The sequence below is a fragment of the Tursiops truncatus genome, chromosome 12 (assembly GCF_011762595.2).
Source record: "Tursiops truncatus isolate mTurTru1 chromosome 12, mTurTru1.mat.Y, whole genome shotgun sequence".
In the NCBI taxonomy this organism is placed as follows: domain Eukaryota; kingdom Metazoa; phylum Chordata; class Mammalia; order Artiodactyla; family Delphinidae; genus Tursiops; species Tursiops truncatus.
Genome location: NC_047045.1, coordinates 69,266,999 through 69,285,733, shown reverse-complemented (window position 1 = coordinate 69,285,733; position 18,735 = coordinate 69,266,999). Strand labels below are relative to the sequence as shown.

Genomic DNA, 18,735 nt, shown 5'->3' with positions numbered 1-18,735 from the left:
GGCAGAGAAGATTTTTTTCTTTTAAATCTTGTAAAACCCACAAATCATAAAGAATAAAGATAGGCTGAAAACCTAAAAGAAGTTTTGAAGTTTAGAAGGATAATTTTAGCAAAAAATTTTTTTTACTTCAAACAGAAGTAGCAGACTATATAATTCTTTAATGCAAGAAATGGTGCAGACTGAAAGTATAAATAACTTCTCATAAAAGATTTAAAGAATGTATGTGTGGCAGATTTATAATAGTTTACATTAAAGGGAACTTGGATTTTTTAAATGTAAACTCAGCTTTTAAAGAGATTTCTGTTATAAAAGCAACTATGATAGGCTACAAAATAGCTTATAGTCATTTTGTAGCATTACAAAACATGGCCACCCATATAACTGAATTTTTAAAATGTTATTTTAAATGTTAAATAATGCTTCATTTTTAAGCTACAAGATATAATATTGTTTAATCAAATGTGCATGTGCATATAATTGGTCAAAAGAGTGTCTGAACACAAGTAGATATGTCTTTTTTTTTTAAGACTTCAATGGAAAAGAGTGTCTTAGCAAACCCACAGATATGTGTTGCTAAATTTCGGTATACTTTAAAGGTGACGTTTACAGTTACATGAGATTTAAATATATTTACCTCTTCTAGAGTGGAAAATAGTAGCATCACTAGTTTGAGTGGCATGTAAAAAACTTACAATGAAACAATTCTTTAAGCTTCCCATTGAGTACCTTCACAAGGTAATTTGTCCTTTGGTGTATAAAGTATCATTTAGCTAGGAAATATATTAAAGTACACTTTAATGCAGTGGATTTAATGAAGAATTAGTCACTGGAGATATCCCCAACCATCTATGGTACTTTGTGACCAGTCTCTGTTGCATAGAGATTGGGTCATCATCAGGCACTTAAAAATTCACTCCATGGAACTCAAGGAGACTGTTCTAAGCTGCTAATACCACACCACTTGGGAAGCTTAAGAGAGGTACCCGCAACCCCGCTATTCAAGTCAGAACTTGTGTGAGGATTTATCACACCACATCCTATTTCCCTTTTAACTAAGTCACTACCAGATATTTGGTCTTAGCCAACCAATACCGGACCATAACCCCAATACTGCTCCATACCTTTCCCAATCTACCCCCAAAACCCTTCTTCCATTAAGCCTGGAAACCTATTCTACGATTGGGAGATTCCTCAGATCCTTTTACCCTGTCTTAAGTGAAATTGGTTTCCCTAGTGCCATCAATTTGTCTGCAGACTTCTAACGAAGTCTTTTTCTTTTTTCTCTCAGACCCTATATGCCTCGTGATGCACAACTGTTGGAATGAGGGTCCGCCTCCTTCGAATTGCTACTTCCAAGCCGCTGTTCTCCCATCTTCCAGGCAAAATCCTACTCCTTCAAAGCAGAAGACATTTTCCATTATGCTCATATACTGACCTCCAGGTCCATGGTAACTGCACATAGGCTGCTCACTGCCTCAACAGGTAAGTGGAGTCTGAAATCCAACTCAAGATCTACTTGCCAAGCCATAGGCTCCAGTGAGGGACTGCACCTCCCAGGGAAAGGGACATGATAGACACCGTTATGCACTAGTGCATCCCGGTCTCCACTACCTTACAAATACCTTCCTCTCCCCTGTTCCCTCTCCGTCTGACTTTTCATCTGCATTCTTTCTACTTGCCTCCGAGTAGATACACATTGCTAAAGAACACCACAACAGGGCTATCTTTCCTTTACATTATTATAATAAATCACAAATAGGCACCCATCACTGCCCAGCACTAAAGTTCCCCTAGGAAGCTCTCTGTCCCACCCACCTAGATTCTACAACTGATCCTCTTTCTTCAAACTTCTCTCAGTCACACTTCCAGCCTCACTGAGAGCACGCCTCATGGATCATAAAGAAAGCAGAAGTCATTGCACTGAGAATATGTCATCTTCCCCCTACTAAGGCTCCAATCCACATGCATCTATACTCATCTTCTCACTGTCCTTCCTGTCATAATGGAAAAAGCAGCCCAGCTCTTACCAAACTCAATTCTACAGATCTCACCTTATCAACAGAAGGACTTCTTTCCTCTTCCTTTGTCACCTCAGTCTGACATCACTCTACTAGATCATTCCCATGAGCATACACACATGCTTTATTTCTCATGTCCCATTTTAAAGAAAAGTCATTCACCTCTCTTTAACCTTCATTGCTTTCCAGGTACTACCTAATCTCTCTGCCTCTGTTTACAACAAACTTCTCTGGTGATCTTTCCACAAATCATTTCTATTTCCCCAACTTGATCTCATTCTCTACTTTCTACCCCATTACTCACTTGAAATTGCTCTTTTCAAAATCACCAAAATCTCCAAAATGTGGAATTCCAGGAATGGTGTTGTGTCATCTTTTCGAATTTCTCAGCCTAATTAAACACAATGGATCATTCCCTCTTAGAAATATTATCCTCTCTCCATTCCCTCTTAAAAATATTTTCTTCCCTGTATTTCTGAACACCTGGATTTTGTTTCTACTTCATTCGAAGATTTTTCTGAGCCTTTTCTGTTCTCTTTTCCTTTTTTTGCTCCATCACCAAACCCTAGACTCTATGGACTCAATCCATCTCCTTCTTCTCCATCTTTATTCTTTTCCCAGTGATCTCATCCAGTCCCACAGATTTAACCTCCACTGTAGATGCTAAGAACTTCCCAATTCCTATCTGAGCATTGGAATGTTTGAGTTCCAGATTCACATATCCAATTATCTATTTGACCTATACACTTGGATATCTAATAGGCATCTCAAATGAGCATGTCAACATCCAGTTCTTGAATTTTTTCTCCCAGAAACTCCCACTGCCTTTTCCAGTGAACAGTACTACCACTCATCCTTTCACAAAGTGCCATCTTAGATTGCTTCCACTCCCCCAAATTACATATCTAATCCATCAAACATCTTTTCTACTTCCGAAGTACATCTCAAAGCCATGACCTTCTTTCCACCATTGCTGGTACACAATATCCCAGGATACCCACCATCTCTCACCTGGACCACAATAATCACTTATTTACTGGCTGTCCCAATTATTCTCTTACACCCCTAAAATATATTCTCCTCATAAGACTAAGCAAGATTCGATTGAATATTATAAATTAGATAGTGTCATCCCTTGCTTACTGATTCCAATAGCTTTCCATTGTACTTAATATCCAAACCCTTTCCCATGTCTTATAAAGTTCAGCATGATGTTGCCTCTGCCTCCCTCTTCTACCACTTCTTAAGCCCCCTTATTCATTTTATTTCAACCACATTCTATGCTGTTTCCTGCCTCATGACTTTTACCTTTGCTGTTGACCCTAGAATTTTTTTCAGATGGTTCTTCTTAACCTGAATCAGCTCAAATGGTGCCTTCTGCATTATGCTTTCTAAATTTAGCCAAGCTAAATAATTCCCTCTCTTACGTAGCACCTCTTTAGTTTCTTACGTAGCACCTCTTTAGTTTCTTTTGCCTCCCAAATCATCATCTATAATTATGTATTATTTTCTTTTTACTACCTGGATCTTCCTATGAAAGCTTCCTGGGGGGTAGGCACAGAGCACTGTTTATGGCTGAAGCTTCAGGGCTGATCACAGAGCTTGACAAAGATAAGGTTAAATAAATAAACATTTAATGAACTAACTCATGGGAAAAAAGAACAAATGAAAGCAAAGACAAAGGCTACAGGCACTGGTCCTTTAGGTTGTTTATTATGGAGTTAAATGCATTAAGAAAATAACTGCTTGCTTGAGCTTGTTATATACAAAATGAAAACATTAGTATTGTTAGGTTTGTACCACAAAGACATTATTGGTAAATTTTTTTCAAAGGCAATAAAACAGTAATTGAAATATTAAAACAATATAACAAAAAAGGAAAATAAAGAAGAGTATAATTTTTACACTTTTCTTCTTTACCAGTTTCCTTCCCAGCTCAGAAGGGAAAACTAAAAACGAAATGCTAGCAATGAAAATAAAAGAAACAGGTTGGAAAATAAAGGTAACATTCAGGGAAAGGAGCAAGCTTCGGAGAGGATAAATCAAATTGACTGACCCAAATCTCATACCAGCATACAGGCTCAAAGGATATGGCTACCAGTACTTTTCACCTAAGCGCATTAATTTGGGAGTGACAGCTGCTACAACACTCATTTTAAGAGTGCAAAGGATGGGCCAGGTTGATGTCAGGCCATAGGACACAATCCCCATATGAGTATCTCCACTGACCACAGTTCAAAGAAACTGGCCAAATCAAACAATGAATAAATGCTGAAGAAGAACATTTCATTTTTATTAGTCAGCTGGGACAATAAACAATCACTGCTGAAAAAGTAATAACAGAAATAATGAAAGTTTCAAAATATACAATAAAAATAACTGGGAAAGCAATCAAAGGCAAATTCAAATTTTTGGAATGTAATGTTTTCAAAATAATCAAGGGCTTCACAAATTCAGTCTTTAGTATACACAGTATTTATATAACCCCTTGTAAACTACGTGCATTCCACATGTCCAGCAGGACGTTAATAACAAGTTAATGAACATTAATTAGAAAGACAGTGTCATTTCTAAAGAAGAAAGTTCCTTCACTAGATAAATCTGTATTTGTGGCTCTCACATGAAATAAACTTTAAAAAATACTACACCCTTTCTTTCCAGGACGGTTACACTTCTGCTTAGGCAGGAAACACTTAAATGCAATGTAAATTCAGCGACTGTGATGATTTTACTAACTGCTATGGTCTGAATGTATCTGTCCTCCTCAAATTCCTATGTTGAAATCTTAATGCCCAATGCGATGGTATTAGGAGGTCGGTCGGCCTTTGGGAGATGATTAGGTCTTGAGGGCAAAGCCACCATGAATGAGGTTAATGACCTTATAAAAGAAGCCCGAGAAAGCTCTCTTATCCCTTCTGCCACATAGGGAAAGGAGAAGTCTGCTACCCGGAAAAGAGTCTTCACCCGACCATGCTGGCACCCTGATCTTGGACTTCCAGCCTCCAGAAATTTGAGAAGTACATTTCTGTAGTTTCTAAGCCACCCAGTCTGTGGAGTTTGTTACAGAAGACTGAACAGACTAAGACACTAACAAGAAAATTGCATTTTCTAAAAGTTTCATCTGGTAATAAACATTTAGAATATCTATACCACACTCAGTAAATCAGATAACCATTTATTTTCTCATTAATGTAAATCGAGACTATTCAAAATGACTACAGACAAACAATTGACGATGACTAAACCTTCCGCTGATTTAACCACAGACAGTACTGCACAACAGACCAAAGGGCAACGGATTTATAAGGAACACATAATATGACAGAGCAGATGATGATAATTTGGGGTAAGCTTTTGTTGAGCACATACCATGTATGAGGAACTTTTATACCTAATTCTTGACCCTAACAATAATCTTACCCATTAGATATGTTCTCTGCTTTACAACCAAGAAATTGAGATTCAGTGAGTTGAAATAACTTGGTCAAAGTTCACACAGATGGTAAGTGAATAAGCTGGGATGTTAATCAAGGATTGCCAGACACCACAGCCAGTGTGCTTTTCGTCCTGCCTGTACAAACCGAGAAATGCCTTAAAGTAGGCAGCAAAAGATGGCTTCCGGGGGATGGAGGGCAAAGAGAAAAATACATAATAATTAATGATCTATAGGATATTCCTTATAACATAAAGTTATATTGTCTCGTTTCCTTCATAATGTTTCAGCATAAATAACTATGTGTGTGTATATGTATGTGTGCAAGTATGTGTGTATGTGTACGTACATACACATATACATGAACATACGCACTCCAGGGTTAAAATAACATTTCAGACCCACATGAGGCATCTACACTCTGAAAGTTACTATAAGCCCATTTCAATTATCGTTATCTCAATTTGCACTACAAAATTTGTTAACTGGCATTAAGAGATGTAAGGAAAAAATTTCACCAGCAAAAAGAATAGTGGTCAAGATATGTCAATTAGTTTAAAATGTTAGAGACAGACCTGTTGTTTACAGAATCCAAAATATCGGGAGCCAGTTATTAATCCAGAATTAATCATTTTTTGTACATTAGAAAACTATTATTATGAATGTATCTAAACGACATGTTAGCCCCAACTATGCCCTGAAGGAGCAAACACATTAATATTTCTGCAGCTAGGAACAAGGCTATTCACACTAAGCGGGATAAAGATCATAATAAATAGCCTCACGTCAATTCAAAGCTTTCTGTTATCAGTGAGCATTGGATTTCGGGTGGTAGATAAGGGATCGTGAATGGCCAAATGACTTAGTCCAACTGCAATTCAGACAAAACATTTCCTTTGAATGCTGATATTAAATTTCATATATTATACCGCAATAATAGTGTTCCATGTGCAATATAATAACCCTTCACCCCTCCAGAATTTGGCTGACTACAATGTACATTCAGAACACAGCTGGGAGATGAGAGAAAAGCCATGGTGTAAAGGTGCTCCAGGGCCACTACAGCAGGCACAATGGCCATGTACTAGAGTTACATTTATTCGTAGCAGAGGACCCCATATCTTTAATCAGATCTGGTTTCTAAACTCAACACAGATAAGAACCAGTAAGTAGAATCACAAAGATCTGAGAGGTGGGTACTCAGAACCGTCATCAGCAACAGCTGAAGTTCTGACAGCAAAGAAGAAAAATAAAGCGATTTTTTAAGAAAGATAAAAGCCCAACTGCACAGTCAAAAAAGGCTTGGATTCCAATCTCAGCTCTGCCCGTAGGAGCTCTGTGATCTCCGGTATTCCTTAACTTCTCTCTACTTCAGTTTGTTCATCGATATAATGTTGATGAAAATTTTTCCTATCTCCTATGGGTATTCAGAGGATTAAATAAAATAATGCAAGTGAAGAGCTTAGCACAGAGCCCGACAATTAGGAGATGCCCAATAAAATTTATACACTAAAAACGAAGCACAAAATCTCACAAAGCACAGCAGCCTGAAAGTATTCACCACCAATTCTTCAGAGCGTGGAGAGCATTGTCATAATTTAATAAAGAAAAATATCATCTTGGCTCTGCCATGTACCTTTGAACGTGTCATTTAACTTGTCTGAGGGAGCATTAGAGTAAGCATTCTCGATGGAAGAAAGTATGGTTCTTGGTGGTGCAAGGTGGCGGAGGGGAGTGGGAAAGATCTACTCTTTTTACGTATAAAGCATAACTATAAAGTACAGAAACAGATACACAGGATACCCACAGTATTAAAATGTCCTGTGGGCAAGTATCTGAAAAGGCTCCTTAGGCGGGGTGGATAATGTAAAAAAGGTTAAGAAACACTTGTTTAAATGAACTGTAAGGTCAGGTACAGCTCTTATAGTTCCTTAATTCTCTCTTCATAACAATAATGCCAAGAATTCAAAGAATGTTTAATATAGGTTCATGTATTTTGCTAAAGAAGGCAAGGAAAGATTTGTATATTTCAGGAAGATCTTCAATTAAACAGTTAGAAATTGTAAATATCATTGTGTTTAAAAGAGAAAATCCTGGCAATGCATAGAAAACCCAGCTATCACTATGATGGGATCCCATGAGCCACAATTTTGTTGTATTTCCTCTGCTTTATAGATAATAACATACCTAAACCATATCTAAATATTAACATGTTTACTTATTTCCCCTAAAACGCAGAAAGAAAATAGAATGAAGACAATGACTTGTAACTACCATAAAACTGGAACACTGTGGTTGTCTTAGCTATCATAAATGAAAGATCACCCTGGAATATAATTCATCTTTAATTGCCTCTTCCATCTAATCTAACCACTGCTGTAGGCTGTCTTAAAATATTTACAAAGTAAAAGCAAAAAAAGAACTGGAGTTGCTAAATAAAGCTGGCCACACATTCCTAAGTGATCAATTTTTCTGGTATTGTTTACAATAAAAACAAAGTCATAATTCTTACAGTAGACGGAATTTGTGGAAACACACAGATAAAGTATGCTTAAGGACGATCTCTCTTAATGTTAAGGCTGGGTTTTTTAACTGAGATATAATTGACATACAACACTGTATTAGCCTTAGGTGTACAACAATGATTTGATATATGTATATATTGCAAAATGATTAGCACAGTAAATTTAGTTAACATCCATCACTACACATGGTTACACATTTTTCTTGTGATAACTTTTAAGATTTAGTGACTTTCAAATACACAATACAGTACTGTTAACTATAATCACCATGCTGTATCTTACATCCCCAGAAATTATCTTGTAACTAGAAATGTGTACTTCAAAGCTGTTTTTAATTCCTCCTCTTCCCTGCCTCAGTTTTGGGATTCTTACTATATCCAAATTACCTGTTACAACAAGAGAAAAGCAGTTGTACTAAAATGCTAGAAAGACCAGTATTATAACTATATTCTGCTTTAAACACTTTGAAGTTTTGTATTTGCTATCCTTGTCTTTATATTCTCCAGAATCCTAGGGATATGCAGCAACACATTCATGTTCACATACTGCTCATAATTCTTTTCTTTGAGTTTCCCCAAATTTACATTAGAGACTCTAACTAAAAATGACATTCTAAAAATGTACAAAATACCTCCATATCAAACCATTACTACATGCTTGTCCATACTTTATTAAAGTGTTCTGATATTATCCGTTTTATTCACTGCAAAATAAATGTGGTTTTGATATCAAGTTAGCTTTCAGGCAGTTGCATCTGAATATTCACGATGTGTGAAACCATAATTTCATTCAGACACAGGTATTCACGGTACTATGCAGGAAGCAAACAGTGTTTTACGGATGATGAATATAAATATGCAGTCTTAAAGGATGCTAACCATTGTTTACAGTGCCTCAAACTCTAGATGCTCAAGTGAAAGGAAAATTTCTCTTATAAACACGTACGCTATTTTAGACTGTTCCAAATTTACTGACGAGATAAAGTAATGAAAAGAAAAGACAGTAAGTTAGTTGAAGCCCAACATACACTTAGTATACTTCAGGAGCTAGTGTGGATCCATGTGTTCTCAGCCAACACCGAGATGACCTGACCAAACAGCACACTGCTTTAATTACGGTTAGGGATAATATTACCCTGCTGCCTCTGTAATACCTAAGTGTTCCTTACCATCAGAGTACTACAAAATGTACTCAAGAGGCATAAGAAAATCGGAACACATAAAATGATCACGGGCAAGGTTTAGACTCATTCAAGGAAAATTCCATTGCAGAAATTCAAGTACCCAATGTATAAATATACACTCTGTACTAAGTGTGATAATACTAACTCAGTACAGCATGAAAATTTAAAAATAATAATAAAATATGTGACCTGTTCCACACGCTTCCATGAGAAAGCCAGAGCAATCAAATTCTCAGCTTGGGCTTCCCTGGTGGCGCAGTGGTTGAGAGTCCGCCTGCCAATGCAGGGGACACTGGTTCATGCCCCGGTCTGGGAAGATGCCACATGCCGCGGAGCGGCTGGGCCCGTGAGCCACGGCCGCTGGGCCTGCGCGTCCGGAGCCTGTGCTCCGCAACGGGAGAGGCTACAACAGTGAGAGGCCCACATACCGCAAAAAAAAAAAAAAATTATCAACTTGACAACATACATACATACAGCTGCCAGGGCCTTAGCATTACCTTTGTTTTAGATTGACCCATGATGTTTTTAAGTACTCCGTGGTTTCTTTCACATTCCTCGTGTCATCGCTGCCATATTCCTCCAGCAGTTTCTGCAGGACATTATCGAATGCCATTACGATACCAGCACCGGGAGCCAGTTCTTGAAGCAACATCTAAGGTGTAATTTCAGATGTAATTGTTAGACCGGATCACTCAATAACAAGTATGACCAAAACACTGGTCCTTCCAGTAGGTTTTAGTATGTTTTAGACACAGATATCAAAAGAAGGAAGCAAATTATAAAACAAACTCTTGCATGTAAGCTCAAACAAAAATAATTCTGGAAGTGAAAGTGATCAGGTACATAGCAGATAACATTAAAAGATTACTGTCTTTTCTCCTTTGATATGTTTTACTTCCTCAAACCAGTTGTCTTCTTTCATTCCTACTGCTATATCTGATCCTTACAGGAACATATATCTTATAGGAATGAGCTTACTACAGAGTTAGTTCCTCTATATGTGCTTGAAGATATGGAAAGGGCAACAACATGGAAGTCTTCTTGTCCCTGGATCACTGTGTAGCACTGTTTACAAAGTTAACTGCTTGGCTGGATCCAGTAGCTAAGCAAGGTTTACTGAGAGTTGCTTGAATAAACTAAATTGATGCTGTATGTCCATAGGCATTGGTTCCTTGATACATTTTTTTCCACCTCTGAGAGCTCTTGTATCAAGATACGCCCCATGAAATCTAAGTGACAAATGAATGTTCTTAAAATGATTTTTGTAGCGACTAGCAGAAAAATCCACCCTAAAGTTCCAGAATAGAGCTATACTGCTGATTAGAAAAGAATATTCTTTTTTGAATTATGGTTTTCTCCAGGTATATGCCCAGTAATGGGATTGCTGGGTCATATGGTAGCTCTATTTTTAGTTTTTTAAGGAACCTCCATACTGTTCTCCATAGTGGTTGTATCAATTTACATTCCCACCAACAGTGCAGGAGGGTTCCCTTTTCACCACACCCTTTCCAGCATTTATTGTTTCTAGATTTTTTGATAATGGCCATTCTGACCCATGTGAGGTGATACCTCAGATGAATGGATAAAGAAAATGTGGCACATATATACAATGGAATATTACTCAGCCATAGAAAGAAATGAAATTGAGTTATTTGTAGTGAGGTGGAGGGACCTAGAGTCTGTCATACAGAGTGAAGTAAGTCAGAAAGAGAAAAACAAATACCGTATGCTAATGCATACATATGAAATCTAAAAAAAAAGGTACAGGGCTTCCCTGGTGACGCAGTGGTTAAGATTCCGCCTGCCAATGCAGGAGACATGGGTTCGAGCCCTGGTCCGGGAAGATCCAACATGCCACGGAGCAACTAAGCCGGTGCGCCACAACTACTGAGCCTGCGCTCTAGAGCCCTTGAGCCACAACTACTGAAGCCCGTGCGCCTAGAGCCCGTGCTCCGCAACAAGAGAAGCCACCGCAATGAGAAGCCCACACACCGCAATGAAGAGTAGCCCCCGCTAACCGCAACTAGAGAAAGCACGCGTGCAGCAACGAAGACCCAACGCAACCCAAAGTTAATTAATTAATTAATTTTTAAAAAATGGTACTGATGAACCTAGTGGCAGGGCAGGAATAAAGACGTAGACATAGAGAATGGACTTGAGGACACGGAACGGGAGGGGGAAGCTGGGGTGAAGTAAGAGTAGCATCGACATGTATACACTACCAAGTGTAAAATAGATAGCTACTGGAAAGCAGTCGCATAGCACGGGGAGATCAGCTCGGTGCTTTGCGATGACTTAGAAGGGTGGGGTAGGGAGGGTGGGAGGGAGACGCAAGAGGGAGGGAATATGGGGCTATATGTATGCATATGGCTGATTCACTTTGTTATACAACAGAAACTAACACAGTATGACGAAGCAATTATACTCCAATTAGGATGTATTAAAAAAAAAAAGATTGAAACATTGATATCACTTTTAACTGTATTCCTCTGGTTAAGTGTCCAGGAGCTTTGCTGATTATTACTTTTGAGTCTTTTGGTGAAGACAAATCAGCAGACAGTATAAACACAGAGAATGATCCAGGAAACCAGGATACCTGGCCACTTGCTTTTTAAGTTGTGACCATGGAAAGCCTACATGTCTGAAGAATAAAAACATACTCTCATGTCTGAGATTTTTCCCATACATCCTTTATTATATTCTTCACAAGCGTAACTTTCATTTAGGCTATCTGAAGGGTAAATAAATGTTACACAAAAGTATAACCTAACAGCCATAACCTCCAACTCAAGAATATTTTCTATGACTGTAGAGATTTAAAATAGCACTTTAAAAATACCATAAGTGTTCAATATCATCAACTCTATAATCCAACTAATCACAAAAAAGGTACCTGCTGTGATGATATTGATAAAATGGTTTGGTTATAAAGGTATTAGAAGAAACTAAACTTACTTAATACTTGATTTGTTCACTACAGTAGCCCTCAAATGAAAATCTCAGGAGATTTCATAAATAAAAAAATACCTTCAGGGTAGATATGGAAGGGAACAAAAGGAGGGTTCCTGGGATCCTGAAAATGCTTTCTTTCTAGATCCTGGCTCATGGGTAAGGTCCATTTGCAAAGAGTCAGTGAGCTATAAATCTAGGATACACGTACATTTCTATTTGTTATGCCTCCAGACATTTTTCAAAAACCTTCCTGGTCAAATTCTTTATATAAATTTCAGTGTACATTCTAAGCACTTGGGAAAACATTATGACATGGGTCCTAAAAATTACAGTTAGCAACAGAACAAAAAAAGCACATCCCACAAATTGATAATCCAGAAAGTATCTAATGAGTCTTACTTGATTATCAGAAATTTGTTTGATAAGTGGATCCCTTCGAGCTTGTTGAAGAATATAGAAGCGAGCCTCATACTTTCTCATGAGCTCCTCCGTCTCTTCCCTGTGGTCATCCCACTGAAGGCTGTCAATAATCATGTCCTCCAGCTGCTGCTGTCTTAACTCCACACCATGCTGGGTGCTATCCCACTGGTTCTTGACCTTTTCCACTGGAGGAGGCATTATATATATTTTTAAAAATCCCAGAAAGTAACTATCAGGAAAGGGAAAAAATACCTGATACCAAATTCATCACAAATAAGGTTATATATAGAAAAGAGAAAGGAGGCAAAATGGTACATACATTTTAAAGGAATTTTATTATGTCTGCCACACTGTATGACTGATATATTTCTGAAACCATCCTTGAAGAAAAAATCTTGAATTAAACTCTATTTTAAATGTATTAAAATATCTCACAATAAAGATACTGAGTATTATAAACTGACAAACTAAAAATTATAAAGAAAATAAATTCCTACCTAATTTATATTTACAGAACCTGGTTTGAAGAAGGCAGATTTTAACAGTACATTATGATAGAACTTTATGACCAAAGATATAGTCATTTGTCATCCTCTAAGGAAGTATTGATTTTAAAAGAAAATAAAATACTTAAGAATACTTTTCACATTTGTTTTACTGTAGCATGAAACCTCTCTAAAAGGAAGTGTTTTTATATATTCAAGAGAAGTGCTAAAAGTAAATTAGATTCAAGTTCTAGGTACCCAGCAGTTTTTTATTATAAAAAAATCCATATTGGCTCTTTTCCTCTCTCTTTTTTATTGTTTCTATTTCTCTTTCTTTCATTCTCTCTTTCTGTCTCTTTCTCTTTTCCTTTTCTCTCCCCTACTTTCTTTCCTCTTGTATTTTTAACATGTGTCAAGGAAAAAGAAATCTAAGGAAACTTAAACTTTTGATTAATTACTTCAGGGGCAATTCACGATTTGAACTGAAGTACTAGTAAGCAATAACTTTAAATATCTTCAACAACCCATTCATAATAAGTAGGTAGAAAGTTAGAAACAAATTTCTAGAAGATGCCTTGTATGCCAGAAAGACTGAAGGGCTATAGTTAAGTACCAGGCCAAGAAGAACTTAACTAAAAAATAACATTGCAGGGCTTCCCTGGTGGCGCAGCGGTTGAGAGTCCGCCTTCCGATGCAGGGGACGCGGGTTCGTGCCCCGGTCCGGGAGGATCCCACATGCTGCGGGCCGGTTGAGCCCGTGAGCCATGGCCGCTGAGCCTGCGCGTCCGGAGCCTGTGCTCCGCAACGGGAGAGGCCACAGCAGTGAGAGGCCCGCGTACCGCAAAAACAGAAAAAACATTGCAGCTAGGTCATAATGAGACCTTTCGGTAAAATTCTTCAAACAATACTGGGTTATAGTAAACCATAAGAGCTATCAGTTTAAGACTGTTCAGAAAAATGTAAATTATACTTATGTATAATAATTCTAAAAAATTGTTCAGTGAGATTATTTTATGCTGTCTTATCCAACAGTTTAAATAAATTGCTTACGTTTTAACTTAGGGAGAGGGAAAATTTATTGTAATGGTTTACTTGTCAGTTACAAAGTTACATAAAGTACTATAACAGAATCCTTTAATACTGAACAAATAAAACTAAAGGTATCAAGTGACAGCAAGTATCAGAGGTTTACCATAAAAGATAAGCAAATTATCCTATTCATTGGAAATAAGTGCAAAAAGCAAGTTACTATTGGTAGTACCCTCTGGCTGAGGGTGGTTTTTCATATAATGAATAATGATATGGACCATGGAGCCTCTATACCAGAAAAAATTGAGAGAAAAAAAAGGAGGGAGTTAAATTGAAAAAGGAAGATATTCGGGAGAAGAAAACCTTAAAGCAAACTTTGGACAGAGAGGAGGGGTGGAGGAAAAAACAAAAGATGGTAGAAAAAGGAAAGTGGAGAAGCTTTTGTAAATAGTTTGGTGTCACCAAAGCTGAGAAGCTCCTTTGCCATGTGATGGGAAACAGGGTCACTCCAAAGTTCGATAGGCAGAAGCAATCCACCAGTTAATAAAAAAATAAAAATAAAATAAAAATTAAAAAAACGGGGGAAAGAAAGAAAATGGCTTACTTAGTAAAAATAAACCAATATTGTGACACACTAAAAGTTCTCTGCTAACTCATCTCTTATAATAACCTTGTTGCTGCAACATTTATTTTGAAATCAAAACAGTTTTTATAGGGGGAATAGTTGACTTTCCTACAGAAATATTAGACTAGGTAATAAAATACCTTCCAGTTTATATTCTGCCACAAATAAATATTTATTAAGGAACTAATTGGTACTGGGCCCTGGGGGAGGCCTCAGGGCCAAAAAGGGGAGTATTTACAGTCTATGGAGGGGAGAGAGAATTAACTGTGAGATCTACAACGAAATTATGGGGGAAAAGGTCACAGCAGGAACTAAAGACAGAAAATATAGTTCACCAGAGACTAAAAGAGGGTGGGAGAGACTTCACAAAGGAGGTGATATTTTAGCTGCTCAGTAGAATTTCACCTGGGGAGAGGCCAAGAAGAAAAAAATGTGAATAAAGGTAAGGAGACTAAGAAATGTCAGGGCATTTTAAAGAATATATACAATACAGAACAGTTACAGACAGTGCTGAGGGCTAAAGAGAGAAAGGGAGTGATGAAAGCAGACAGTGATTGCCCCTATGTGTCATTCTTGAGAATTTTGACTTTGTTTGGTATGTCATACAGATTTAACGGATGCTTTTAAGCCAGAATGTGTGAAATGTGAAATGTGAAACAGGGAACTTTGTTGTTGCTGTTTTGTATTTACTTTTTGTTTTGTTTTACTTTGTATTTAACTAAAGTATTCCCAACTTCGTGCCAGGCACACAGGTGTATAGTAACTGCTCAGTAAATATTTTTGGAATGACTTTTGAGAAGATGAGTTAAGAGACACAGTAAGATTTGGTTTCAGTGAATATAACAGAAGAATGGATTTGCATTCCTATGGGTTTCTCTAACTTTTGTATTTTTTGGTTTCTTTAAAAGAAACTCTAACTTAAAAGAAAAAAGCTTCAATGTATCAGTAATTACTCAAAAGTAATGATATTAATACTTTAAGGAACTCATAAAGGAATTAAGACAATGTTCACAAAAAATAAAAAACAAGGGAAAGCTATTTTATTAATAGAGTATCAAATATCAAATTATCAAATAATATTAATTTCTGGTTGAATAATCTTCAAAAATGTATGTGTGTGTGGGTATGTGTTACCATTTTCAGGGAAGGTGAATGATGATATATAATTTTTTTAAAAACCTACATTTTTCTGTGATTGCTGTTCTCACATCTGAACTGGAAGCTTTATTTTTCAAATTCTGTGCCAATGTAAAAACGTAATCAAGCTGAGGATGGCGCTGTTCTAAGTCAGCCTTTGTGATCTGTTAAGACAAAATGATTGTTAAAATAGATTAATAAGCCATATGATAAAATAGTAACAAAGCAAAATTGGTGTGTTGACATCAAACTTGTTGTTTTCCTCCTATAAGAGATAGTGATGCATCAGTGATGTAGTGGAGAAAGTGCAGGAATTGAAGTCAGAGGTCCTAGGTTCAAGTCTCAGCTCTCCCACTTATCACCTGGATCACCAGGCAAGGCACTTTACCTCTCTGTGTTTTTATTTTCACAAAAAGAAATAATAAAATGCTTGCAGTTCAGCTATATCAACTCTGAGGAAATTAAACGAAGAAAATCTCTTTGAAAACTAAAAAGTGCTTTCAAAACATCAGTAGTGATTTCTGCAGCTGATGCTTTGCATATCTGTCCTACATCAGATATGAACATAAATTAATGGCATCTACAGGGATGGAGGTAAAGTATTAGAAAAATCCTAATTGGAATAACTGCAAATTAAATAATCTTAGACATGAAAAACTGCTGCTCTAGAAAGTTTGTGTCTCTTAGTACTAATAAATATGGGAGAAAAGTTAGCAATATCAGAAAAATGGTGTGTTTTAAGTATAGAACTAATAGCCTTAAAGATTAGAAAACACAATTTCCAAAGATTCTCTCCCAGCTCTTCCTCTGTGAATTCACTAATTTTTCAGATTTCAATTATTCCTACAGTGTCAAAGATTATCTCTAAATGGCTTATTCACAACTTCTAATCCTGAATCGCAAAGAGACAGTTCAACGAATGCTGATCATTTCCTTCTAAGTGGCAAAAGGGCCTCTCAACACAACATATTTGAAACTAAATCAATCAAACCCCCATCCACATTCCATTTCTTCTGTTCCCGATTTCTGCTAATTGCAATAGCATCATCTCAGCCCCTCAGCAAAGGCTTTTCTCCTTGTTTTAAGCATCTCTTGCACAGTTCCCGGTCTTCTTACTCAAGCAGAGCATTGTTATCATCAGTCTCCAGCCACAATTTAAAAAAGAAAAAGGGAAAAACAAGATGCTTGGCAAGTGCTTACAGACTAAACGTCCAAAGAGCTTTGCGTGGTCTACAAGCTCCTTCACAATGTGAACTTGAGCTGCCTTTGCTCTCTTACTTCCTACTACACCTCTTTCCTGCACAATTCTTGACCCAATATCCTTCACGCTCCCCACCTCATGTCTTTATTCACCCTGGTCCCTATACCAGGAATGCCATTTATTTTGTCTCTAAATGTCAAAATCCCATGTAGTCTGCCTTCGTTCACTGTGGATGTAATCCCCTTCCTCATTCTGGCTCCCCCTTACAGGTGGCGTGCACCTGTCCCGCAGCTTTTAGTAGACTGTGCCTGGCCACACATGTTTTTAATATGGGAATAAAACTGATACCTACCTCACAAGATTATTAAAGTGAATGAAATAATACATGTAAAATACTCAGAAAAATACCTAGCAAACATTAAGCACTTAATAAGGGTTTAGCAAGAGCTGTTATTATTTCATCGTTCATTCCCAGTTTCTATCTGGTATATTCTTTTCAATATCCCTAGACAGCACACAGCCCAGTACCAAAAACACACTGAATGTGGAAAAAAGAACTTTACAAATTGATAGTAGATGGCATATGTATAGAAATAAAACTATAGTCAGGAGATTCTCACTTAACGATGTCAGCAATTAAACAAATAAGCTCATTATGAAATATAAGTTGAAAAGGAGCTTCAACAAATTATTCTCCATGACACTAGGCATTAAATGTAACACCCGTTTACAATTACAGTGATGTGGCTGGACTTATGATACCAGTTTTAGATCATAAAAATACAGTGACTCTACAGCTCACATTGTTAAACCTGTTCTTATGAAAACAGCACAAATGCAAGAAAAGCTTTACTCATCAGAGCTAGCCCAGGATGGCTGTTTGACAGGTCAAGAATTTTTTAAAGCTCATTCTCCCAGAGTTTAAGACAAACAAAAGTGATCCAAACAGATCTTGGTGACAAGCCTTTACACTAGGTACCTACTTTCATTCGGGAGATTGTCTTATTGATCTCTTCTACATCCCCGACAGTGACAATGTTGGACTTCAGCATCTGGTCGATCAACACCAGCCAGTCGGCCAGTTCTGTTATCGTTTTATCCAGATCAGCAGGAACTGAAATTTCTGAAGTACGAGGAGACTGAACAGGAATATCTGATGCAGATGATGCTAGCACCACCTTTTGGACACTGGGATGAGCTGAAATAAAAAACATAGCAATAACACAGCAGGATAATCTGACTGTGGTGATGTAATGGTGACATGTATGTGTATTTATGTAAAATTTAGTTTAAGTAAAACAATTGAAAGAGGTTTTTTTTTTTTTTTTTTTTTTTGCGGTACGCGGGCCTCTCACCGCTGCAGCCTCTCCCGTTGCGGAGCACAGGCTCCGGACGCGCAGGCCCAGCGGCCATGGCTCATGGGCCCAGCCGCTCCGCGGCACGCGGGATCCTCCCGGACCGGGGCACGAACCCGTGTCCCCTGCATCGGCAAGCGGACTCTCAACCACTGTGCCACCAGGGAAGCCCGGTTTTTATTTTTTAATACTGAAATGGCAATGGCATTTCCTGAATTATCTATATGTTTTTGGTTGCCATAATGGCAATTAAACACACCATCTCACCATATTCTAGGGCAGCAATAACTCAAAAGTAACTAATGCTGATATCAAGAGAAAATAAAATAAAAACTACATCAACCATGAGAAAATTAGGAATGTTATTTTATT

The 18,735-nt window shown here is 37.5% G+C and overlaps 1 protein-coding gene across 11 annotated transcripts in view; it reads right to left on the bottom strand.

Annotated features, from left to right (window-relative positions):
* UTRN (utrophin) overlaps nucleotides 1-18,735 on the bottom strand; it is a 497,402-nt gene that overhangs the window by 243,248 nt on the left and 235,419 nt on the right. For all 11 annotated transcript variants that reach the window (XM_019951537.3, XM_019951539.3, XM_033867812.2 and 8 more), the window contains 4 exons: nucleotides 17,992-18,206; nucleotides 15,854-15,971; nucleotides 12,511-12,716; nucleotides 9,657-9,811 (listed from right to left, as the gene is read on the bottom strand). In XM_019951537.3, coding sequence (XP_019807096.2) covers nucleotides 9,657-9,811; nucleotides 12,511-12,716; nucleotides 15,854-15,971; nucleotides 17,992-18,206 — 694 coding nt within the window. The remainder of the gene's footprint in view (nucleotides 1-9,656; nucleotides 9,812-12,510; nucleotides 12,717-15,853; nucleotides 15,972-17,991; nucleotides 18,207-18,735) is intronic.